This window comes from Cyclopterus lumpus, chromosome 9, assembly GCF_009769545.1.
Source record: "Cyclopterus lumpus isolate fCycLum1 chromosome 9, fCycLum1.pri, whole genome shotgun sequence".
Lineage (NCBI taxonomy): Eukaryota > Metazoa > Chordata > Actinopteri > Perciformes > Cyclopteridae > Cyclopterus > Cyclopterus lumpus.
In genome coordinates, this window is record NC_046974.1 from 7637691 (window position 1) to 7662503 (window position 24813).

At 42.4% G+C, this 24813-nt stretch overlaps 3 protein-coding genes across 3 annotated transcripts; 1 reads left to right on the top strand and 2 right to left on the bottom strand.

Moving 5' to 3' along the window:
- Window positions 1–519: 519 nt before the first annotated feature.
- erap1b (endoplasmic reticulum aminopeptidase 1b) lies at window positions 520–9701 on the bottom strand. Its single transcript, XM_034540562.1, has 19 exons — window positions 9413–9701; window positions 8471–8986; window positions 7891–8029; window positions 7521–7655; window positions 7284–7404; window positions 6583–6737; window positions 6267–6380; window positions 5861–5992; window positions 5582–5713; window positions 5283–5366; window positions 4850–5007; window positions 4361–4440; window positions 4050–4233; window positions 3780–3936; window positions 2852–3036; window positions 2534–2695; window positions 2310–2450; window positions 1989–2070; window positions 520–1583 (listed from the first exon to the last, which is right to left on the bottom strand). Exons 2-19 carry the CDS (start codon window positions 8959–8961, stop codon window positions 1413–1415), a joined length of 2823 nt encoding a protein of 940 aa, XP_034396453.1. The 5' UTR covers window positions 8962–8986; window positions 9413–9701; the 3' UTR covers window positions 520–1412.
- A 1749-nt stretch (window positions 9702–11450) lies between these two features.
- On the top strand, window positions 11451–24592 carry naaladl1 (N-acetylated alpha-linked acidic dipeptidase like 1). Its single transcript, XM_034540564.1, has 19 exons — window positions 11451–12310; window positions 12732–12904; window positions 13252–13373; window positions 14583–14702; window positions 19365–19557; window positions 19723–19816; window positions 19912–20016; window positions 20302–20387; window positions 20489–20608; window positions 20690–20775; window positions 21067–21130; window positions 21430–21497; window positions 21612–21703; window positions 21944–22037; window positions 22604–22685; window positions 22923–23096; window positions 23417–23504; window positions 23624–23716; window positions 24024–24592. Exons 1-19 carry the CDS (start codon window positions 12111–12113, stop codon window positions 24199–24201), a joined length of 2232 nt encoding a protein of 743 aa, XP_034396455.1. The 5' UTR covers window positions 11451–12110; the 3' UTR covers window positions 24202–24592.
- Window positions 16653–18607, bottom strand: LOC117735773 (zinc finger protein 699-like). The gene is made up of 2 exons (XM_034540566.1): window positions 18319–18607; window positions 16653–18184 (listed from the first exon to the last, which is right to left on the bottom strand). Exons 1-2 carry the CDS (start codon window positions 18488–18490, stop codon window positions 17262–17264), a joined length of 1095 nt encoding a protein of 364 aa, XP_034396457.1. The 5' UTR covers window positions 18491–18607; the 3' UTR covers window positions 16653–17261.
- Window positions 24593–24813: the final 221 nt, after the last annotated feature.

A 24813-nucleotide genomic window follows, 5' to 3' on the forward strand; every position in this document is an offset into this window, starting at 1 on the left:
CAAAACTGGTTGTTTTCGGTTTAACATTGCACTTCCATGAGGTCGGAACACTTTCTTAAGACTGAGGCGTAAAAGATATCGACACAACTTTTAGAACCCCTTTTTTCATACTACATTTACCATAATGCAACTTCACACCCATGTCTAACAAACTCCACCCGTTTGTCAAACTGACTTTCTGTAAAAAGCATCAATGTGACATCATCAGAGGTCATTTTCAGAGGCACATTATGCAACAGCTGCGACAGGTCGACGAGCACTCCACCGTGACAGGTTAAGGGATGTCGATGCTTTTGTTTTATAAACAAATACTTCTCAAGTTGTTTAGCAACTTTGGTTTTTATATTGTATGAGTGTGTGTTTATGTGTGTGTGTTTATGTGACTGAATAGTTTGACCTGCTGATCAGGAGTGAACATTTACAAAGGTTACAGCCACATAAATACCAGGATTTAACATGCAAGTATTACCAATATTATTATCATTATAATAAGACACCCAAAAAAACAATAGAATACAATATCTGTCCAATATTTTATTTAATTTAACACATATCGCCTTACAAAACAACAGCATTTCTATGAATCCTGTCTGAGAGAATATTTTACAGTCTTATCAAAATAAGGCATGAAATGTTGTTGTGTTGAATAAACCAAATACAACACATTCCTTATCGAGCACTGCCTTTTATCATTAATTTGAGAATGGTGGCGTCGGTTGAATTCATTTTCATTTTCATATGTATTTGATCTGATTCTACAGCAGTGTTTTCTGAATAACATTTTTTAAAAAGGTAGTGGTCTGGTACTTAAATATTTGAGGAAAATATTAATATCCAATGTGCAGTACATTTATTTTGGTGCGGCACTGAACACAAGGTGTTGCTTTCTGCAGTGATAATGCAGCAGGAATGGAAATGAACTTAAACAGATACTTTGCACAGGAAACACTTCACCTCCTCTTTGAACCTAAAAAACAAACAAACAAACAAACACATAGAAAACTCTGAACACAAATGTTCCGTTGTCATGACTATTGCAGAGCGCATTTCATTGGACTTTTATCCCCCCTGAAAACCTTTACCATATTGGGCTTCTTTCAGGAAATCTGCAATAACTCTGTTTGAACCTGAGGGGCAAAGGTTTTTAGGTTGTAGTTTACAGAGGCGTCACAAGTAAGTCCTGATTGTTGACACATTAAGTGCCATCATGTCAGGTCATTCTGATTTGGGATTATGAATTATGATGTACTAAGATAACTCTTTTTTTTTATCTTTACAGGCTGGAGTCACTGATGTTAACATCCTTGTGAATTGTGTTCAAATGTGTGATTCAATCGGACTCCAAATCTTGTGAGTTGCATCCACACGTCTTGTAATTTCCGCCTCTAGCAACACAATTGTCCAATCCGGAGCTATAAATCTTCATGCGCGGCTCTGTGGCTGCGCTTGTCCAGCCAGGCTTGCAGCAGAGGACGGTTGGTGTCCATCCAGCGGATGTTCTCCTCGATGGTCTCGTAGGTCTGCCGGATACATCTCATCTCGGAGCCCGACTCCTCCGTCAGAGAGCCAAAGAAGCTTCTCACCTGAGCACAGAGTAGCTGGACTTTAAAAAAAACACATCCGAGGATCTGCATTCATCTGATGAACGAGCTGAAAGCCTCGAGCAGCAGAGTGTGTCGAGTCATCGCATTGTAACGGCCCGTTGGTCAATACAAAACAATTGGATTTTACATTGCTGAACAGATCAGCTTGCAAACGGCTGTTCGTGACTAATTATTTCCCCCAGTTTATTTATTTATTGTTAAATTAGGAACAAAGTTATAGCAAACAAAAGAAGACAAAGTAAACATGTGGCACATAAACCCGAGCGTGGATTTACACTTATTTAAATCCCTAAATAACAAGCTACATTAACACTAAAAAAAGCCAGGTTCTTGGGGCAACAGCAAGTAATTAAAGCCCAAAAGTATGGCCACAGCCTCCCTTACCTCATCTAACATCTCCCTGGTAGAATACTGGTTGGTCACTTCCGTCACCAAGTGGGATATGGTGCTCGAGCCCAGGTCAAATCTACGGAGACGGAGTTCAAAGTTTAGAAAACACGACTACAATACATTGTTATCAGGCTCTACAGATTTCATTTGTTTGTTATTGACTCTTGTATATATCTTGTGAAATGACAGGCCAGTAAATACACTAACATTTAAATTTGAGTCATTTTAAACTGCAGCTTTAAGACATTTTTGACTAACGCTCTTAGAGTACACATAGTTTAGAGAGGCATGTATGGTGTATGCATGATGACTGACTTCTTGATCAGAGTGGGCCAGTTGGCTCGGAGGAAGTCCCAGGCCAGTTTGTAGCCCCGGGGGTTCTTGCTGACTGAGACGACCACACCTGGGAGATCCTGAGTCTTCATCACCTCGCCGTGGAGGCTCTGCTCCATCATCCTGTGGAAAAGAAATAAGGGTGAAGGAAGGTCGAAAATAGAAACAGTGGGGGGGGAGCTAAAAGTGTTGTGTGATGTACGCACCACTTGAGCTTGTCCTGCAGTGGGCTGACGGTCATCGCCGACTTCATGCGGCTCTTTACAGACATTTGCAGCGAACGGCGGTACTCCTCAAACAGGAAGTCCCACCCCTCTGGTGTTCGAGCTCCAATCACAAACACAGCCATGGTGATGTCGACAGGGAGGCTGAAACAATTCAAGTCAGAGTTCAGTCGCGACAAACTGAAAACGTGTAATCTCTACGTACAAGTGCCTATAAATATTCAAAGCTCACGGGCGGTATTTGTGAGGAAGGAATCGTAAACAAATAGCTAAAAGGAAACGGCCGATGTGCCCGCTGACCTCACGGTGCCGTCAGAGTCCCTCCAGCTGTCGAAGAGTTGGGAGGCCTTCGTCACACAGGGAGCGTAGTTCCTGACGCAGCTGAACAGCAGCAGGTAGCTCCTCAGCACTCGCTCAGACACTGATCCTGAGTCAGTCCACTCCTGCCGATCAATCAGCCCCCGGAACAGATCAACAATGTAGTTCTGAGGAACACACGCAGTCGGTTTATTAATCGTTCACTCGACAATTTACTGACAAAATGGTCGATGAATTAATCAAAGACACAATGGAGCCCTCCTGCAGTTCTTAAAACCTGTTACATTAAAAAGGGAAACTATAATGATTTCAAGAGAAAATAACTTTAGTTTCAACTGTACGTTTATTGAACATGTGTTGTATTCTGGGATGTCTCCTGGTGGCCTGAGAGGAATTTCTCTTTGTTTGAACTCCAAGGAGTTACAAGGAGCACTCTGCTCACACGACACGTGCACAGTCCTTTGTTTTCCAGGCTGTTCTAGTGCTCATGCGAGGGACCCTGGACTCAGTGTGTATAACACAGAAGCACTAGCAGAACCTTGTCGTGTGTTTGACCTCTAGTAGCAATATGGAGCAGTTTGTTCAGGAGGAGCTCCCCTTTGTTGTTTGTCTCGTGCACATTCCTGCCAATGCTTTCAAACTGTTCCACACATCCACAGGTAGCGGTAATGCGCCCAGAAAAGCAGCAGTATAACAGCAAAGGCAATAAATTAGATTTGCAAATGTTGTATGAGGACCGAAATACACACACAATGAGTTTTAAAGAGTAACACCAAATGTAAACATAACTTGTGTCTGTTTATAAACTCCACTAGGGCATCTTTAAGTGTAAGAAGACATGCATCTCTTATTTTCTTTGTCTAGAATTTGAAGCTTATTGGTCCGAATCATCACTGCTGCATTTACCAACCTTCATCTGGTTCTCCAGGGCAGCCATGTCTCTCTTCTCCATCAGTTTGTAGAGGGGTACGAGCTCCCCGAAGCCCTGAGTCACGGCCATGATCTCAGTCTCCCTGGACAGGTAGAGAGACAGCTCCAGAGCCGTGTCCAGCCTCACCTTCCCTGTGCTGTAAACACACGGGACAGGCTGAACGTTTTTGTGTCCATCTTATATCCCTATTCACACGATAAAGGATGCACAGCCGCTTCAACGGGTTATCATCCCGTTCTGTAAACAGACCTGACCAGCTGGAAGACATTGTGGATGAGGCTGGCGCGATCGTTGCTGCTCAGGGCGGTGTGGTTGTGCTGCAGCAGTTTGATGAGGGAGTTCCACCCGTCACCTGCGTAGTGCACCATGTAGTAGCCGCTCATGTCCACGTTGAACTTCACCCAGTCCGCCTCCTCCGGCAGGTGAAGGACACCTGCATGGAGGAGGAGTTAAAGACAGTGAGGAGAGGACTTGTAGCATTAAAATGCTGCGAACAATATTCGGATGAAGTATAAAAACATATAGCAATATGGAAATCGGGGTCATCGCGACACTCTCACCGGTCTTTGTCTTAAGCAGGAAGCGGTGGGTGGTTTTGGAGGCGCTGGTCATGTAGGTCAGTGGGATCTGCCACAGGAATCTAGAAGGATCATTTTTGACAAAATAATCATTTTGAATTGAAATGCAACAATTACTGAAATAATACAAAGGGGTAAAGATGACACACTTTAAAACGTCACTGCATCACGTTCATGCTACATCCCAAAAGGTGCAGTTTGCTCTCTTAGAAGTCAGACGTTGCAACAAATGAGAGCAATATCGGCAACAAATTTATAGATTCTTGCACGAGAATCACAACAGCCTGTGACTTGTCATTTTTTCGGCACAATCTGGCGGTAGTAAAGAGAAAAGGCACAGTGGCTGTAGTAGCACACTATTACGCCATGGTATACTATTATATATATCAAGAGAGACTTGACTGATGCTGTGCACCGGCGTTATCTGCCGTAGCACTCATAATCTTAATCCGGACTAATCTGACATTGTACCCTTCGGTGAGGGAGTGGTCGTCTGTCTTCAAGTAGCGCTCCTGACTGAGCCGGACCTCCCGACCTCTGACCTCCACAGTGACCAGAGGGAAGCCCTCCTGCAGCGTCCAGGTGTCCATGATGGCCCTGACATCCAGCTCATCACCGGGGTACCATTTCTGCGTATGTACACACAGATACACATAAAGATGACTGAACATCATAAACAGTAACAGCTACAGGAGAGTAGAATTTATTTTGGGGGGAAATACAGAAATATGAAATGCGTGTAGTCAGTCGCAAAAAAAAAAAAAAAAGACCATAAAATTTGTACACGTAAAAATCCACTTTGAATAATAACGCTTGCTGAGCGTCATGTAATTATAGTTCCAGAATATATGTAAGTAATCGGTATCAGTAAGAGTGCTGCGTTGAACCCGGGTCACTAACTTACGGAGGCTCCCGACTGGACGCTGCGCTGGGAGCAGAATTCTTTGTGTTTCATTCGGCCTTTGTCCAGATCGTCCGAGTTGCAGATCTGATGGCGAAGAGCAGAACGCTTTGGAGTCAGAACAGTTCACACATTCAGCATTTAATCCTCAAACACGCCAGGTCTCAAATGATACGTCTACAGCCGGACTACTGATACCCCAGGGCTCCATGAGCAGGAAACAGAAAGGCCAATTACAAAAATATTGACACTATAGTAATATAAAATACACACACACACACACACATACACACATCACTCACATCAGTCAGGCTCTCCCACAGGTGGCTGTTGACTGTGTTTTGGTAGCTGTAGCGCTTGAGGTATCGGATGATGCCAATCTCAAAAGCCTCAGGAGTCAGGAAGTCCCGCAGCATATTCAGAATACACGCCCCCTGGAAAGAAAATATATTATTATATAAATTCCATTGTGTACTTGTCTATGTTATTATGCCGGAGTATTGATGTGTTTTTTTTTTCCGTCTGCAGTGTGGGGATAACTTATTTATGCAAATTATGATTTATGCCAGAATACGGCTGACCTTGTCGTATGAAACGTCGTCGAACATCTCCTGGATCTGAGTGGGGTTTTCCACATCGGTGGAGACCGGGTGGGAGGAGCTGAGGGAGTCGACCTCCATGGCATCAAAACATTTCCCCAAGAAGAAGTCATCCTGAAAGACAAGGAGAGGAGAGGAAACATGTGAGAGTGAAGAGGGAGGAGCTGAGTCAGAGAGAAAAAGAAATGATCCACAAATACACAAGATATTCAGCTCATGCACAGTATTGTACTTTTATAGTACACTGTCCCATCAACATCCTCCTTTAGGAATACAGCTTCAAGAGACCGAAATACAGAGATATGAAAAAGAAATATACACACAGGATGCTCTGACCACTCGTTCACATGTGCTCAGTCAGATACCAGTCGGTTCCCTCGGCTCTCACCACTTGCAGCTCCGGGTAGGTGATGTCGAGAGAAATATACTCCATGAACTTGGCGAAACCCTCATTGAGCCAGAGGTCGTTCCACCACTCCATTGTCACCAGGTTACCGAACCACTGGACAGGAGAAGAAGAACCACGCGCATCAATTTCATGTGCAAGGCCGCTATCAAAACAGACAAATGCATCTTTGGGTTTTTTCGACGTGCAACAAGTGCAACTTCGATCACGCCCTGCGTAACTTCCCAACCCCCCGCGGCCGCGTTGTACAGAATGATGAAGTGCGACACCGACGGGGTGTGATTGCAAGGCCAGCTACCTGGTGTGCAAGCTCATGGGCGATGACCTTGGTGATCCCCAGCTTGTCTGAAGCTGAGGACTTGTCGGGGTCAAAGAGGAGGCCCGTCTCTCTGTAGGTGGTCAGCCCCCAGTTCTCCATCGCGCCCGACTGGAAGTCAGGGATTGCAGCCAGGTCTGCAGGGTACGACATCAAGCACATGAAAGCAACTATATATGGTACATTCATGACCCCTTCAATTATTATTGTTAAATTATTACTATTATTATTTCTTTTTGTCTTAAAGTGGACGTATCATGCTCATGTTCAGACTCATACTTGTATTTGAGATTTATAGATTTATAGAGAACATATATTATGATTTAATGTTCAAAGAACACATTAAATACCTGAATACACTTGCATTCACTCTCTGTCTGAAGCTCCGATTGGCTTGCATAAAAAATATGTTTTTTGTAGTTCTCAAGTGTGGGTTGAGATACTTAGATATGGGGGAGGGGCTGCATGTGATAAAGAAAGGGGAACCAAATCTGAATGGCTTGTTGAATCACATGTTTACTGATCTTGGGAGTAAACAAGGGCTGGGTTGTCTTATTTCACAGTTTTGGGATATTAGCCAATTCCAGATACCCAAATGTATGTGCACAAATCACTGTTTTCAACGGTTTACTGCAGGCCGAGTCTCAGGTAAAACCATGTCTACCTAATTTTTAAATACTGACCCTGTTTGGGAAGTGGGTAAGGAATATCAAAATAGTCATCGTAGAAGTCCAGCAGCTTGACGGCAGCATCCAGCGCAAAGGCTGTCTGGTCAATCTTCTCAGCCACGGCGTAGATGGAGATCTGACGGTCGTTGGTTCAGTTCAGTCAAAGAGCGTTTGTGACGTGACATTTTACCGTTTAAACTGTCTCTATAAAATAATAAACATGTTCGGAGTGAGAGAACTCGTCCGCCTCACCTTGACGCCATGCTGGGTGGTCTTGCTCACAGACAGGAAGTCAGACACAATGTAGGCCACCAGGTAAGTACTCATTTTTACACTGGTGTCGAAGTGATCCTCAAGCAACCCGCCCGGCAACGCCACCGTTTTTACCTGAGAAACACAGGTTTGTAGCGAGAGAAATGGAGAAGAGAAAGCAGAGGTCAAGAGGTCAATTGCAGACAGAATACGATGAATAAGTACTAATAAGCTTCTTTACTGTGTTTAATTTTGTTAAATTTGACAGCGAAGATGAAGGCGTAACTCAATTTTGGTAACCAGTTTTTATTTGGAATAATTCTACTGTTCTTATATCTAAATGAACTGATGTTGCTGCATTCGTGTGTACCATGGGCATGTTGGATATGGCTATGTGGCGTGGCTCTCGTATAATCTGTATGGTGAAGTTGGCTTTGAAGGCGGGCTCATCAAAACAGGGGAAGGCCGCACGAGCAAAGGTGGCTTCAAACTGTGTGGATGCCAGAACCCTAATAATGTAAAGAAATAATAGTAAAACACAAGTTATATCATGCTGGAAGAAGATTAAAGGATCATTAAAAGCTGCTACATGTAGCATTTTCTAAATCGATTTTTAATCGGTAAATTTGTTGTTTGCTAAAAAATCTTTGGTAAAATGATACTCGTGATGCTGTTGTTTGTGCTGGTCCTCAAACTAAGATTGGTTTCCCATCAACCCTTTTGTTTCCAGATGCATATGTGTCTGGACAAACAGCTTCACATCACATCCCGTAATATCCAGTGAAAAGCTGTTCGGAGAGGCCGCCAATCATGTGGTCACTCGTGGTCTCGATTTATCGTGTTTACTTTTACATCCCAAATTAACGTGCCGCTGATTCCGCGATGTTAAAATGCTACATGCGGCTCCTTTAAATGTGACGTAGAAAAAGGAAAGTCATTGGTGCTCTTACCGGACTTCCCCACTGCTGCTGCGGTAGCTGCTCTTGTAGAAACCATGGAAGCTGTCGGAAAGGTTGGCAGCAAACTCCAGCTGAACTTCATACCTCCTACCTTTGGTCAGCACCGAGTCCGACAGCAGGGCGAGCTGATGGAAACGAGGATACTCCAACACCCGGAGAGGCCTCACGCCTTCGGGTGCAAGGAGCCACACGTTGGACACCTGCATCTGCTTGGCGTGGAGGACGATGGCGCGGGTGTCTTCGTGCACATCCAGCTGGATACGAACAACCCCTGTGAAGTCGAGGGTGGTCAGGTTGGGATGGAGGCTCAGGTCGTAGTGGAAGGGGGAGACGGTTTTGGGAAGTCTCATGCGGTCCCAGGGGAACGGCTGGCCGTTGGTGGCCACGAGGGCAACCTTGGCTTGGCCCGGGTTTGGTAGCTGTGCTGCTGATGAGGGAGAAAAGGGAACGAGCAGCAGCAGCAGGACAGGTGCAGCCAGCATGGTGACAGGCAGGAAATCCTCTCCGCTGTAATACAAATATCATACGCATGTATGGTTATGTTCAGCGGTACTCCAGTTTGAATGTGCATCTTCAAATCGTATTTAAATAACTCATCTTACATCCCAAAGGACCTGTGGACACCGATAGGCTGGTTAGGGAACAACCAGGATGGAGTTGATTCGCATTTCTTATTATCTATTTCACGTTTCTAAAAGACAACTAAGGACAACTGCTACACAAACAAACGGTGAATAATAATGAGGCACAACCATCCCTGGACTTTCAAAGTGAAGTGAAGTACTTTCGATATCACAAACATTTCCAATCATTTAGGGTCACGATCGAGTCCCTGTGGAAATAAAGCCTCTTACTTCAGGGGTTGCTATGTCGTCAAACATTCTTAACGTTAATCATTCATGCAAAGCATTCTTTTTTTTAATGTCCACTTACCGTGTGTTCTTCAGCACGCAGTATTAACCGAGCGTGCACAAAGTAATTCAAGAGTGAAAGTGAAACAGATGGAGGAATTGCATTCTGGGAGAGACCTCGCGAGATAGATATCGTTCAGCGGACTGCGGCTGCGCTGACGTGACTGTACATTTCGAGATGAGATGCTTCTATCCCACTAACTACGTCTGTACATCTCTGCAGCTTCTTCACCCGGTCCAGGAAGTATGAGGTAAACATACAAAACGTCTTCTGTGAACAGGAAGTTCCGTGTCGTTATGGTCTCTGCAATACTCTATTTCACCACCAGAGGGCAGCATTGCTTTGATTAACGGTAAAAACCAAAGAGCTGGTGGTGGACTTCCGGCGGGGTAAACGAGGGAATGGACATTGAGATTGTGAGATATTATAAATACCTGGGTGTTCACTTGAAGTATGAGGTAAAAATACGTTAAAACGGAAGTTCCGTGTCGTTATGGTCTGCAATACTTTATTTCACCACCAGAGGGCAGCATTGCCTTGATTAACGGTCATTTGTGTTTATTTCGGCTTCCAGTCATTTTATGTCTGATGACAGTCGTCCCCTCAAGTACTCAATGCAATGAATTGAGTTGAGCTGAATTGACAGAACTGTCAGTTATATATACTTTATGTTAGAGACTAAACAAACTTTTCAAGAAGGCCAGCAGCGTGCTGGGGTGTCCACTGGATACGGTGGAGGTGGTGGGAGACAGGAGGATGATGGCTAAACTATCATCCCTGATGGACAACACCTCCCACCCCATGCAGGACACACTGGCAGCTCTGCGCAGCTCCTTCCTTCCTGCTGCTGTCAGGGTGCACAACCAGCTGAGCTCCCAGTAGACCACAAAACACTTAAAAACACTTAAAAACACTTCAATCACTTCATTCACTCCAACCTGTGCAATATTTATACCAATACACTGTGGAAATAGCCATATTTATTCTGCCTCTGTGTGTATATTATTGTATATAGTATTCAGTTACTTATTCAGACTGATGACTGTTTTATTTACTGTTTACTGCCTATTGTTATATTTGATCTTACAATGTCTGTGTGCACTTTATCCCTTTGTTACTGTAATCCTGTTAATGTTCCCACTGTGGGACTAATAAAGAATGATCTTATCTTATTTTATCTTACTCTCTATCTCACTAGCCAAAGCATTTACTGACTGATAATTAAACAAGTATACAAATTGACATACAAACATTTAGACAAAAATTTAACATTTGTGTAAAACAAATAAGTTTTTTCTTTCCCCGAACCTTGAAACCAAATCATATGATATGGAACTTGTATTGAAGATACAAGCGGATCGTTTGATAATTACATTTAAATGGTGATGTATGACGCCCATCATGACACAGTAAAAAAACATTTAAATAAAATGTATAAAAAATTAAAATTAAAAAATTGAATTAAATAACCAGTTTGTAATAAATGTACAGAAGAATGTGAGTTAAATAGGTTAGCAGTCGAAATTAAATGTAACAACATGTAGCTTTAGTCTGTTTAACCTTGATTACAAATCTACATTTTTGTGTATTTTTACATTCTGAAATATGTAACCAGTAGTTTGTTTGGCTGCAGCTCCCTGAAGGCGTCTTGATTGTGGACGTGTGACTGGGTTGTGGCTTATACAAATCAGTTATAAAAGAAATGCATATGGAGCCAGAGTGTGGGACACTTTTTTTCCTACTGTCATAATAAAACTATTAACATCTATTAACTATTAACAATCATGTAGTCAACTGTACTGATGATCATCATTATTTATTGACATAATGCTCATTTAAAGAAACTATCAAATTAGATATATTTTGTTTACATTTGACCATTTAATTTCATGCATATGATCATATGTGTTATTGTCACACAAGTTGAATATTGAACGAGAAAGAGTAAGTCATATGCCACCCATACAAAGAGTATGTTTATGTGGTAGAATAAAACAGATGTACTATTATGTCTTTAGACTCACAAGACCCGTGAGCAACTCACTGATCTTAGTTCATCATTTATAGGCACATAAGACAGTGTAGTTATAAGTTTAAACAAGTTGTTGTTAGGCATTTTAATTTAAGTGCTGACATAATTGTATTGTACATAAAATATTGTTTAAACGGTGTGTTTTTGTTGATTGTGTAAACTTACTTTGTTATATTTCAGTGGATAAATATATAGTGGAGAGCATCTAAGGCGAGACAATTAAATTGTCCGTATCTGGTGTTTAGCAATGAATTCAGTGAAACATAAACCATTTAGCTTTGTTAAAACATGTACGATCGCTTTTCAAATCATAATCTCATGTTTTAAATTTCTAACACAAATCAATGCATATGACTTGTAATATTAAATATGTATTGCACGCACACAGAATGCTTACACACACACACCACACATCCACAAAGGGATAAAGTCCATCCCGTATGCAAACATCAATGAGTAACCTTTACAAGCTTTCTTTTGGGAGGTCACTTCAGCAGCTGCTCTGGTGTTACAGTGATCATTTCATAAACAAGGATTTTCTCTTACATAAGCCTGGATTCATAAGCAACACCACAACATTACTGAAATTTGGAGAAAGCTCAGTGTCTGGCACAAGATTCAGGGCCAAAGAGAAGGACAGCTATTTTCTTTAAAGAACAAATTCCACGGGAGGGAGAGGGGCGGAGAATGATGAAGCAAGTGTTGATTGGGATTCTGTGTGGTGCTGCCGTCCTGACCGCGGGTATCCTAATCGGCCACTATGGTATCGCCAAGGGCAACGGCTCCGCACCATCCTGGGTGAATGAGGTGGCGAAGGATGTGGACGAGAGCCTCATTGAGAGGTTTTTGTCTGAGGTGGACAACATCCAGATTCAGGAAAACCTCCGGTGAGTTGGCGAATGATCACATTTAGATCATGTTGATACAAATTGTGTCGAAAAAAAGGAAAGAAAAGAAAAGAAACAAAAAGGGGTAAGTGTAACAAAAAGAGGTGGTTAATAAAAAGATGTCAACGTATATTCAAGCAGCTCTTGTATTTGGTTTTCATGTTAAAAGTTGTCTTAAAAAAAACTGAAGACTCAGACATTCTTGAGGTCATGGGATTCATTCAGCATCGTGAAGCCTTTTTCCCGTATACAGCACTTTAGCTTATTCCTAAACGTTTCTTGGGGAACAACATGTCACTTTATCCCTTTGTGGTTTCCAGGAACCACTTGACATTGTTCATGGTCCTTTTAGGTTACAGACAGTGAATTATCCCAAACACTACAGGATCAAACCTTTCTTTATCCTCATCCACCTCCACAGGGAGTTGACCAAAGTGCCCCATCTGGCCACCACAGCTGGAGACGAGCAGACAGTACAGTTAATGCTGAAGAGATGGCAGGACCCCGAAACGGGTCTGGACCAGGCCTGGAGAGAGGAGTACATGGTCTACCTGTCTTTCCCTGACCCCAAGAAACCCAACAAGGTCACCGTAGGTGAGTCATTGGAACATCAAAACGTTTCCTCCTCTTTCCCGTTGCCATCACTACGGATACATCTGATTACAGCGAGCAGACGCAGGTGATTGAGATTAGCTGACTAGTGCAGCTCGACTCTCTTGTACATGTCCAGGCTTCTCTTGACTTCCTTGATCTTGTACAGTGTTCCACATCTCAAAATATATAAATATTAATTTCTTTAATAAGCTTCACATTATAGGTTTTGACTGTATTTTTTTTTTTTGTGGCGTCATCACATTGAGGAGGTTAGTTATAATTCTGCCAGTGTCCCGCTGAGTTTCACTTATACTGGCAGACCATTCACCGTGAGTTGTCCATTTCAGTGAGCTCCTCTGATACCGTGCTGTACACTGCGAGAGAAAAAGAGAAAAGTTATACTTCGGACCAAGACGATCCTGAGGTGGTTCAGCCATACGCTGCATTCTCCCCTGCTGGACAGCCAAAGGTAAAAAACTACACCCCGCAAATCTGAAATTCTGTTTAAAGATCCCTAATAGACTCCTGATCCTTCGGTATGTCTAAAGCAGCTGTCATTATTATACTATTATTAACCTGAACATTGTTAGCACCAAGCAGAGCTGACCAAGTCCTGGCATGAAGTAGGCATGTAAATCATGAAAATACCTATATAAAAATATAATTTCACTTAAAAGTGATTCAAGAGTTTGAGGTTTTATTGTTTTTATGCTGACGCACAGATCTCCTAGAATGAATGTATTTAATGGGATGAATAGAAAAGTCCCCAGTATGTGCCAATGCTGCCTGGGGGTCCTGTTGTCAAGTGATTTTAACCTCATAGCTGCATAAATCAGGAAAGTAAATCTAGTTCCCTCTGGGAAATAACTTTGGCACCGCTTGATGATTTCCACCCTTTGGTAGTATTGTTAGGATATTGCACAGATAAAGTATATGGATGAACAGATAGTAATAGAAGGATAGTAATTCACAGGCGCTGTAAAAATCACACGATTGTCATATTCCCTCTGACAGAAGAAACGATAAGAGATATTTATTCTGATGTAAAACATCCCAGTTAAGTGGTGTTGCAACAAATGTAGATCTGGAGCTTGGGGGAAGGTTCAGTTGATATATTTCTAAACCGTAAAGAGGGAAAGAGGGAAACGCATGTTGTACTTTTTTTAGACTTTACAAGTGTCACATTTCCTAATAGATATGGCATCATCAAGGCTAACACCTTCTGCATGTCAAGTACTGATAACATTACACTTTGAGAGGCCGACTGCTGATAAGCCAACAGGAGCGAGTGGGGGTCAAAGGGTGGTCAAAGACTGGTTGTTAATATCTGGGATTATCTATTTTAGGAGAAGAGGTCCATAATAAGACCTGTAATGAAAATAAGCAGCGATGAGGAATACAATAAAGTATTTTGTTTGTCAGCAGTATATAACTGTCTTTCAGCATTATATTTGGGATAAGAGTTCAGTAAAAGGATTTGTGGGAGGTTACATGATGATTTATATTTGTGAGAATATGTGGGTAATATTAATACATATGTTGGTGTTGTGTAATCGCTGTCTTTCTATCAAATATTGTATATATGTATTGTATCTTCCCTCTGCCGAATCATCATTCAGCTGTGAGCATCTGAACTTAATCCTGGCATCAATTGTTGTTGTTTTTCTGATGGTTTTAGGGGAAGCTGGTGTACGCCAACCAGGGGAAACCAAGTGACTACCAGAAGTTGAACGAGACAGTGGACCTGAGAGGAACCATCGCAATCACCAGATATGGCGGAGCAGGAAGAGCTGCTAAAGTGAGTGACTTCTTATCCTTTTAAATGTTTGGCTGTGTTTTCTAAAGATAGGCAGAGACCAAACTTACGTACTCAAAGTAGCAGTGGCATGCTAAGGAGCTTTGAGTGCTTTGGCAAGTAGTGTCATCAATACAGTGAACACCTCTGCTCTTTCAATGGCGACTTTTACTGAGATCGTGAAAGGTGGAGTAAAGTGACTGTGAAAACTAATATCCACTCAAAACAATGTGTTTTTTTTTTTAAATCCATACTTTAATGTGCTGCACAATAGGGCTGCAATTCCAGAAAAAATAATTAATTATGGTCAGCAAGATTCAAAATGTATTTCTTTATATTAAGTTAACAATGACTCCAAATGAAGAAGCACAAGCAACAACCTCAGATTATCTGTATAGTGAAATCATGCAAGTAAATTGTCAAACTGTATACATCTAGAAATCCATCCACTTATTTGGAGATTGGGTTGCGGGCAGCAGGCTAAGCTTCCCAGGCGTCCCTCTTCCCCAGCAACATTTTCCAGCTCCTACTGGAGATGTTCCCAGCTCAACTACCTTCTTCACCACAACGGTCCAGTACAACAAACATATCACTGCCGACTCGGCACCAAAACCCCGGTCCACCCTTGAACTGCCTCACTTGGGCGCAGGAACTCACTCCCAAACTGGAAGGTGGCAATCCACCGATTTCCTCAGCAGCCTCAGATGGGCGCTCCCTCTCATTCCGATGGGCTGCAAACCGCCCCAGTGAGCGATGAAAGGTCACGGCCTGATGGAGCCAACAGAATCACATCGTCTGCAAAGAGCAAAGTCGCAAATTCTGGGGTCCACCAACGGGACTCACTCCTCCCACCGTCTCAACTTGAGATCCTGTCTTTGAAGTCAGGGGAAGGTAACGTACGGTGTGCGTCCCAAACATTAGATCACAACAACACATTGTGTAGCCCACGATCCTTTGGGCTCTGATCACTGCATCATTACTCCTATACGTATGCCGATTTACACTATGGAGAACATCATCTACAATTAGTGTTAGTGTGTCACCCCTTAAATCAAAACAACAAAAAAGCATATCAAGTTGATGCAATGGAAAAATACAAAATTAAATGTTGCATTAAACAGGCAGGACGACAACCTACCTGACCCCAAAAAAGTATGGCCTCTCGCCAGTGTGGGCTCTTATATGACTTTTCAGTTCTGATGTCCGACAGAATGTTCTCCCACTGGTGTTGCAGCAATATGGCTTCAAGGTCTCACCTGTATGGATTCTCGTATGAGTGTTCAATGTCGCTGTCTGTCTAAATCTTTTCCCACAGACATTGCAAAAATGTGGCTTCTCAGATGCGAGTCAAAACTAGACTTGAACTTTAAATCTTTCCCACATGTGTCGCATTGGAGTGACGCTTTTGGATTTGCATTTCTAGTTGACTCCGAGGCTCCACGAGTTCCTTCTTTCTAATCTTTGCTCTCGTCTTCATGAGAGTTGAGGAAAAAAGGAGCTGGTGGTCATTGTTTTGTTTATAAACTCCAAATATTTATTCTGCAGCAGCAGCAGTTCGTCGCTCATTTAGAAACTCACTCAAATGAGTACATTGCTGCGTTATAACAAATTAATTCAAACCTATGGCTACCTTCCAGCTACCTCTGCACGTGCGTACGGGTAAGGCAACCAGCGCGTGTGTGTTGTGTTCACTTCCACTGACACGGTTGGTCAGAACAGTTATCGCTCTTCTCTCGGTTTGAAGCGCTTGACTGGCGGATATCAAACTGCGAGTAGGCGCATGCCGCTGCCTGCTGTACACGAGTTGGAAATATCACATATTTTCACCATATTTCTTATGTCTTACACACCAGCTGTGTTTTATCACCAAAAAAAAAACATGCACGTCTATGTCAGTGAGACACATGTGCAGCCTTGATGAACAGAATATACTTAAAGCTTTAGACCTCAGCGTGAATCTGGCATTCATCACCTCACAAAGCTTTATTATCAGAATACATACAAGAGGCAAGAACAATAACTGCATTTTGCTGCCCACTTCCCTTTGAGCACTGATTCTTACTTTTCCATTTACTGTTCTTCACCATTGCTCCGGTTGATTCTTTGACAGCACCATGTTGCACACACACCTACAATTTGTTTGTGGGCGACCTCTAAAGTTGATGCAATTACAAAATACAATAGAAGTTGTCTAATGAAACATTACTCAACAAGAAAGAGAAGGTTTATCAGCCTCAACGGTGTTTACATTCCACTCATAATACTGAAGTGTGTGTGTGTATTATATATATATATATATATATATTCTAAAAACAAAACAAAATTGGTCAAACATTTGCACAAACTAAACTCGAGAACTGAATTATCTTTTATGCATTTTGCAGATACAACTTGTCTGTATGTGATCTTATATGCCTCGTCAATGGAGTAGCCTCAAAGTATGTTTTCCTGCAGGTCTTGCAGAGTTACGGCTTCTCCCCAGAGTGGAATCGTCTTATGAAAACCAATAAGGCATTATTACGTCCGTAATCTTTTCCACGTGTTTTGCAAGAAAATGGCTTCTCACCTGTGTTTCCTCATGTGGACCGTCAAGTTACTACGACATCGAAAATCCTTTCCACATGTTTTGCAAGATAATGGCTTCTCGCCCGTGTGTGTCCTCATGTGGACCGTCAAGCTACTACTATATTGAAAATCCTTTCCACATGTTTTGCAGGAAAATGGCTTCTCACCCGTGTGTGTCCTCATGTGGACCATCAAGCTACTACTATATTGAAAATCCTTTCCACATGTTTTGCAAGAAAATGGCTTCTCACCTGTGTGGGTCCTCATGTGGACCGTCAAGCTACTACGACATCGAAAATCCTTTCCACATGTTTTGCAAGAAAATGACTTCTCGCCTGTGTGGATTCTTATATGGGTCTGCAATGTTGATGTCTTACTGAATCCTTTTCCACAGTATTTGCAAGCATGTGGCTTCTCACCTGTGTGGGTTCTCAGGTGTGAATACAAACCCGACCTGAACTTGAAAGCTTTGCCACATGTGTTACATCGGAAAGGTGCTTTACCTGTTTGAGTATTATTGTGAATCTTTAACAAGTTCTCATCGTCACAGTGACTTCTATTTTTGGGATGTATTTTCTTTGGTTGTGGCTCTGCATTGCTGGTTGATTCAGAGTCTTCATGCTCACTTCCTTTCTGATCTGGGCTCTCAGCTACATGAGACATGTAAGAGAGGAGCTGGTGGTCACGTGTGGGTTCTGGTTCACTGTGGTCCGTTTCTTCATAAGTAGGAGTCAACATGAAGGTCTCAGTCTCCTGCTTCAGCTCAAGCTGCTCTCCCTCCTGACTGGTGCAGAGTTTCTCCTGTTCCTCTTTAATCTGTGAAGGCTCTGGGTCCTCTTGGTCCAGACTGGAGCTCCTCTCCTGAATACAGAGCTGCTGCTCACAGAGAACCTCCTCCTCCTCCTGAGAGACATGTTGCTCTGGAGGGAGAGATAACAAAAGGAAATAGGTACTACTGTGATGATAAAGAAGAAAATGCCAACAGTGCATTCACATGAAACAATAGAATATTAAGAGAAAGCACAATGTTACTTCTAGCATACATTTCACTCACCTGTCCTGTGTAACTTTATTACAGGTTTCCAAACGATGTCCAGCAGTCTGCGCTGACGGTCGACCTCTTCCTGGTACTCGAAGATAGTTTTTTCAAAAACTCCGAATATTTCTTCTGCAGCAGCAGTCAGCCGCTCGAGGAAAAACGTTCTCATGTTCTCAACTGACGACATTGTTGTTTTACCTCCGCGACGACAACAACATCGTTTCCCCGCTAACTCCACACTTGCGAGCCGCTGACGTCGCACGTGCTTGCGTTGTTTACTTCCGCCGGATGTCACACTGTCAAGTTCCGACATTGAAAAGGAGTTGTTGTTTTTTTCATTCCGCCTTTTTAAACTTGTTTTCTCTCTCTCTACATCAGCGGACTTCTTCGAGTTATTTCAAAGACAAGCATTTAAAATTTAAAATAAAAAAAGTATTTTTTGTAGAGATGGAGGAACCCAGCTAGATAAAAGTAGCAATGACCCTGTAAACAATTACTTTCAGCCAAAGAGCAATTGAAGTATAAAACACCCTCATAAGTAGGAGTCAACATGAAGGTCTCAATCTGCTGCTTCAGCTCAAACTGCTCTTGACCCAGCTCCTCTGTGGAGGCTCCGGGTCCTCTTGGTCCAGACTGGAGCTCCTCTCCTGAATACAGAGCTGCTGCTCACAGAGAACCTTTTCCTCATCTTCCTCTTCCTCCTCCTCCTCTTCCTCCTTACATACTGTAAAGTTTATAGTGCACAAATCAGAAACAACACCATGTAAGTGTGTACCGCCACGGTTTGAACCACTTATCAGCTACAGGTTGCTTTTGTTTTTCTCCAGTAACGGCCCAGATGAGTCAACTCTGAACGCAAAAAAACAAAAATGCCCACAAATAAAATAAATAAAGTTGGGTAAGGCATTCATACAGAGTGTGTCACAGTGTAATGGCCATCAGTAGAAAATATGATAGCAATGCAATGCTTCAAGGTGTTAATGGTGGTTAAAATAAGTTTATTAAAAGGTGTAAATCAATGAATCACATTGTTAATCAAATGCCATGTGTGTCTCATTCAGGCCATCAATGCAGCACCCTACGGAGTCATTGGTGTGCTTGTCTACACAGACCCTTCGGACATCAACGATGGTCTCATGTCGGACAGCAATGAGACGTATCCTCACTCCTGGTACATGCCGCCGTCTGGTGTGGAGAGAGGTTCTTTTAGCACTAACTATGGAGACATGCTCACACCCTACCTGGCTGCCAAAGGTAACCAGTGACTTGTGTAAAAAGTGTTTTTCTTTTTTTATTGTGTGTTTCTTCTACTACTGCTGCATTTCAACTCCAATACAATCGAGGGAGGGACTTTTACAAAGATCAAATCTGATCATTTAAATTTAACTTTTCAATAAATTCTCCAACATTATTTTGCAGAGGAAACCTACAGAATTCCAGTCGAGAACATCACTGGGATCCCTCCCATTCCAATTCAACCAATCGGATTTGAGGATGCCTACAAGCTAATCTGGTTTGTGATTAGACAAATCTGCTTGTGGGATTAATACGTTCCAAAATGGGTTTGGTTATGAATTAATTGTGACTTGTGTTGATTGGTCATTTCAGTGAGCTAGGTGGAACAGTAGCTCTTGTTTCATGGCAGGGAGCGTTCAACTGTACCTACAACGTTGGCGGTCCAGGGTTCAAACCAACATCTGCTTTCAACAACAGGTAGTCAACTGCATTAGCTGCATTTAAAGTTGATCTTGGAGCATTATTAAGCAATTAACCTGTTTAAATTCTAAAAGAAATATCATCAAACAGTTCATTTTTACATACTTCACATACTGTATCTGCTAAGGATGACAAATATATATTTTCCAATGACACACTAGACTTTTTCATTAAAATAATTTGTTTTTTTCATAGAATCTCCTGTTAATGACGCAGCAGTGATGCAGTGAAACATTCTTTTGTCTCAATTTCGTGTTGCTTGATACATCTTAATTGTTGCAGTGATGTGAAACTGGACATCTTCAACCATGAAGAGTTGAAGAACTCCTCCAATGTGATGGGAGTCATCAGAGGGAGTGTTGAGCCAGGTCAGACTGCTGACCAAGTCCAAAATAGACATTTCATAACATATATTTGCAAATTGTAATTCCTCTGCTCTATGTGTGTTTGTGTGTGTGTGTGTCCACAGACAGGTATGTGATCTATGGGAACCACAGGGACAGTTGGGTCCACGGTGCCATCGACCCGAGCAGTGGGACGTCGGTTATGCTGGAATTAACTAGAGTGCTGGGCATGATGGTGAAGCAGGGTGAGGGCAGTCGTAGCTGAATGGAAGACTAATTGCTTTGTTTATATTGTTGGATACAATTTCAATCTCTCTTAATTTTAGGCAAATGGAGGCCTCGCAGGTCCATTATCTTTGGAAGCTGGGGAGCGGAGGAGTTTGGCCTTATTGGGTCTGCAGAATACACAGAGGTGATTAGCGAGTAATCCACCATGGAATATGTTCATGTGTTCACAAGCAGGAGTTTTACTGATACAGCATTTCTTGGCCTGGTATGACCGGTAGCTAATGGTGGCTAATGTTAGCGCACTTTATATGAACATTCCTCTATAACGAATGTCCTTTTTCTGAGTTGTTTACTCTTTACTTGTTCAACTGTTTCATACAATGTACCATTATTCCATGATTTAGATTTGCTTTAAGTGTTGCTAGTAAGCTCATGTACAGTGACAAATATGATCTTGTTCTTGTCTTTTCTCCAGCAATACTTCACAAAGCTCAGTGAGCGAACGGTTGCTTACATCAATGTGGACATAGCTGTTTTTGGTAAGAAGCTCCTGCTGCACTACCTGTCAGGAGTAAATAAGAACATATTGAATTCCTTGTTAAAGTCTTCGTCCTTGGTTTCACCTGGACAGATGCAGCCATTATAGTTGGAAAAAGGATACAAAATGTCCTCAAAACAATTAGCAAATTTACAATTTTGCTTGATTGATGAATGATTTTTCAGCCTTCAGATGTTTTTTATAGGAATGGTCTTGAAGCTATCGAGTTGACAGACGTGTATGATTATTTCATGGTACAAAATGTTACATGCATGAAGACATTCATCTTCCACTCCGCAGCCAACGCCACTCTCAGGGCTTCTGGGATGCCGTCACTTCAGAACGTCATCTTCAAAGCCGCAAAACAAGTGAGCGCTTAAGGAAACATATACATGTTGGTTTCCTTCTTGAAAATGAAAACAAAACAATTGAGCACGCACCACCAGGAACCAATCACATTAAAGTGTGTTTGTTCCCTATAGGTCTATGCACCTGGACTGGACTCCACATCTGTGTACGACAACTGGATTCGATATGCCAACAGGACAAGCTCGACCCACGGAACCATTCCCAAGTAATGAACAATGTTACACCTCTCTAAACTTCCCACATTCTTTAGTTTTGTCCTTCTAAGCGTTCAACAAATCATTGAAAATGCCTTTGTACCTTCCATGCAGTATGTCGCCTTTTCTCTGTATTGTGAGGTGATTTGCATCTTTACCATGATCGTATTCAAGTATACCGTATGTGTCCCACGGAAATCTCAGGTCTCTCATGCACTCAATACAAGATGTTTCTTGTCTTTCTTTGACAGGGTGGGATACTTGTCCGGAGCAGGGAGTGATTACGCTGCCTTTGTCCATTACCTGGGAATCACTTCCATGGACATTTCGTACACATACGACAAGGTATGCAAGACTTACTTTGACTTACTGCAATAGATTTTTGTCAGTGTTGTGTTGTAGAAACCTTGTATCAGACTGAAGCCAACAGACAAAGGACTAAAAAGCAGACTCGGGACACAAGGCAGTGAATGAAAAAGTGTAATTTTTTCGTCCAAAAAACAGGCGAGGGTATCAAAAGCGTTAAAAGACTAAGTCCACAAATACACAAACAGGGTTGAATGCTGGTATACTTTAACCACATAGCGTTAAGATAAACTGGCCACAAACAAGGAGCACAATTAATAAATACTATGTGGAGGAAGCTTGATGAGGGCAAACGCACATGGCAGGAAGTGAAGATTTCTGAAACAAGAAGAGAGGCGAGTATACAAAAGTAAGACAGAAAATAATCAGTGAAAAGTGGAAACCAAACAGAACAGGATGTAATACCTTGTATGGTAACAATAATAATGTCAGAAAGCCGTGTTTATTATTTTTCTGCTGACTTGTATTGAACTATTCATTTGTTGAGTACAAGACCCAATTCTACTCCCTGCCAACTGGATCTCTGGTTATTTTTCTTCATACAGAGTAAAACGAATGCTCGGATATACCCAGCGTACCACACAGCATACGACACCTTTGACTACGCTTCAAAGTTCATTGATCCTGGTGAGCAGTGATGTTGCATACACTTTTCTGTTTCAGTACTAAAGATTATGCTTCATTGTATGTTATGTCATGCACACATTTGGCACATTTAACCAAAAGCCTTTTATTTCTCAGCCAAACTGTTTCTACTCAGTTTTTCCATCTTATGTTGTCAAATTTGACATCTGGAAAGCCGGCAAAACATTTACCAACAATTTATCTTGTATAACATCTCATGCTACCACTTCCTCCACTCAGGATTCGTCAGTCACCAGGCCATTGCCAGGACAGCAGGAAACGTCCTGATCCGGCTGGCTGACAGCCTGGTGTTGCCCTTAAACTGCAGTGACTACGCAGAGACACTGGAGGACTACCTCAACACAGCAGTCACCCTTTATCAGCCCAAACTGCAAGCTAATGGTATCTCCATGGGTAAGCACAGATGATAAAGATGCTTGAGTGACGCAGGGGAATATTGCAGCACACAACACACAGAAACGTCAGTGTTTCTAATGGAGCCACGGCCACTGCAATAATCATCTAACTTACTGCATTGCCTACAATTGTTTGACCTGAGGTTGGCAATGTCTCTGACGTGATGTCTGAGGAAAAACATGAAGACAGAAGTGCTAATAGATAGTGTCCGCAGGTTGCACTTAAGAACAGAGCAAACGGCCGCAGCAGCAGTTTCTCTATCAGTCACGGAGGATTAAAGAGGGTGAAGTCACAAGCTGATATGTGTCTTGTTTCAGAACCACTCAAAAACGCAGTGGCCAGCTTTCGCAGTGCGGCTACCCGATTGGACCAGGTGATTCACAGTCCCGACCTGGCAAATGAAACGTGAGGGCACAAACATACATATGTTTATCTCCTTTGCCGTACACATAGAAACGAATGCTGGGCCAACCCCTCTCTCTCTCTCTCACTCTCACTCTCACTCTCTGTCTCTCTTCTCTTAGACCTCTGGCGGTCAGAAGGATCAATGACCAGCTCATGCTGCTGGACCGAGCCTTCTTGGATCCTCTGGCCTTCCCAGATAAACATGCATTCAGGTAAGATGATGATGTGTCTGTCTAAAAGCCCGAAGGAGTGTATGTTGGTTTTTGGTGCTGCATGCAAATTCTAAAGAAGCTGCCATGTGTAGTTTGCAGAGTGCACTGTACTTGATGTACTTAGGGATCTCAGAGCTCAGCCTCTCTACTAATCTTTTCTGTCTTTTATTCCCCTCTGTGACCTTCTCTTACGCTCCTCCTCTCATGACACGTTCGAGATAATTACAGCGAATAACCACCTCATTGTGACTCGGCACATTTCATTTGTTCAGTTGCCTATCATTGTTTTGTCATTCTTTATTTCCAGGCATGTTATTTGGGCCTCAAGTAGTGCCGGCCAGCCAACCTTCCCGGGTCTGGCTGATGCCTATGCCAGCGCTGAGTCATCAGGACACTCCAGCGCCTGGGCCAAAGTGCACTACCACCTGTCAGTCCTGAGCCAGGCCATCGAGGGCGCTGCCCACACACTGGTTGACGTCATATAGACGAAGAGGAGGAAGGAGGAAGGAACTGTCCTCAATTTTTTTAAAGACGGGGACCTGCAGCCAATGAGCTCGGCCATAATGAGAGTATGGATTATATAAAGTGAGGGCGTTTAGTAACAAATGAGCAAAGCTCATTGCCAAACAGCGACATGAATGGTGTCTTCTATCCTCGTCACGGGATTAGAATATTTTAGAATGATGCATGTTTTTTTTATTACAGCTCTTCACTTCAGATGAACCACTGTTAATACAGTTGTAGTTTATTTTCATGTGCACACCAACTGTTCAAATGTGCTTACACTACAGATTTAAAGTACCTGTTTTACTAATACTTTCAAACATTGTGTAAACAACAGGAAGTACAAGAACAATAATTAAGAAAAGGCTAATGCAATTGAGACAATTATCCACTTCAATAAAAAGTACAATCCATTATCTTGTCATGTATTTATAAAAGAAAAAAAGCGCTTTGTTGAACTGTCTAACACCTTATCTTGCATGTTTTCTATGGGCCTCCATTGCATCCTGTTGATCTACTCCAGGCCTGGCTGTGCAGTACTGGCTCCTGCCACAAGGCGTCAGAAATTGCTTTGAGGCAGTCCTATGAACCTA

Excerpts from the sequence above, each read along its gene's own strand:
- LOC117735773 (XM_034540566.1), bottom strand. The coding sequence starts at position 18,490 with ATGTCGTCAGTTGAGAACATGAGAACGTTTTTCCTCGAGCGGCTGACT. Across the intron at positions 18,185-18,318 it reads AATAAAGTTACACAGGACAG|AGCAACATGTCTCTCAGGAG; the intron begins GTGAGTGAAATG and ends CTCTCCCTCCAG.
- erap1b (XM_034540562.1), bottom strand. The coding sequence starts at position 8,961 with ATGCTGGCTGCACCTGTCCTGCTGCTGCTGCTCGTTCCCTTTTCTCCC. Across the intron at positions 5,367-5,581 it reads TGTGGGAGAGCCTGACTGAT|ATCTGCAACTCGGACGATCT; the intron begins GTGAGTGATGTG and ends CTTCGCCATCAG. Across the intron at positions 2,071-2,309 it reads TGGCCCACTCTGATCAAGAA|ATTTGACCTGGGCTCGAGCA; the intron begins GTCAGTCATCAT and ends CCGTCTCCGTAG.
- naaladl1 (XM_034540564.1), top strand. The coding sequence starts at position 12,111 with ATGATGAAGCAAGTGTTGATTGGGATTCTGTGTGGTGCTGCCGTCCTG. Across the intron at positions 19,817-19,911 it reads GATGCCTACAAGCTAATCTG|TGAGCTAGGTGGAACAGTAG; the intron begins GTTTGTGATTAG and ends TGGTCATTTCAG. Across the intron at positions 21,704-21,943 it reads ACCCACGGAACCATTCCCAA|GGTGGGATACTTGTCCGGAG; the intron begins GTAATGAACAAT and ends TTTCTTTGACAG.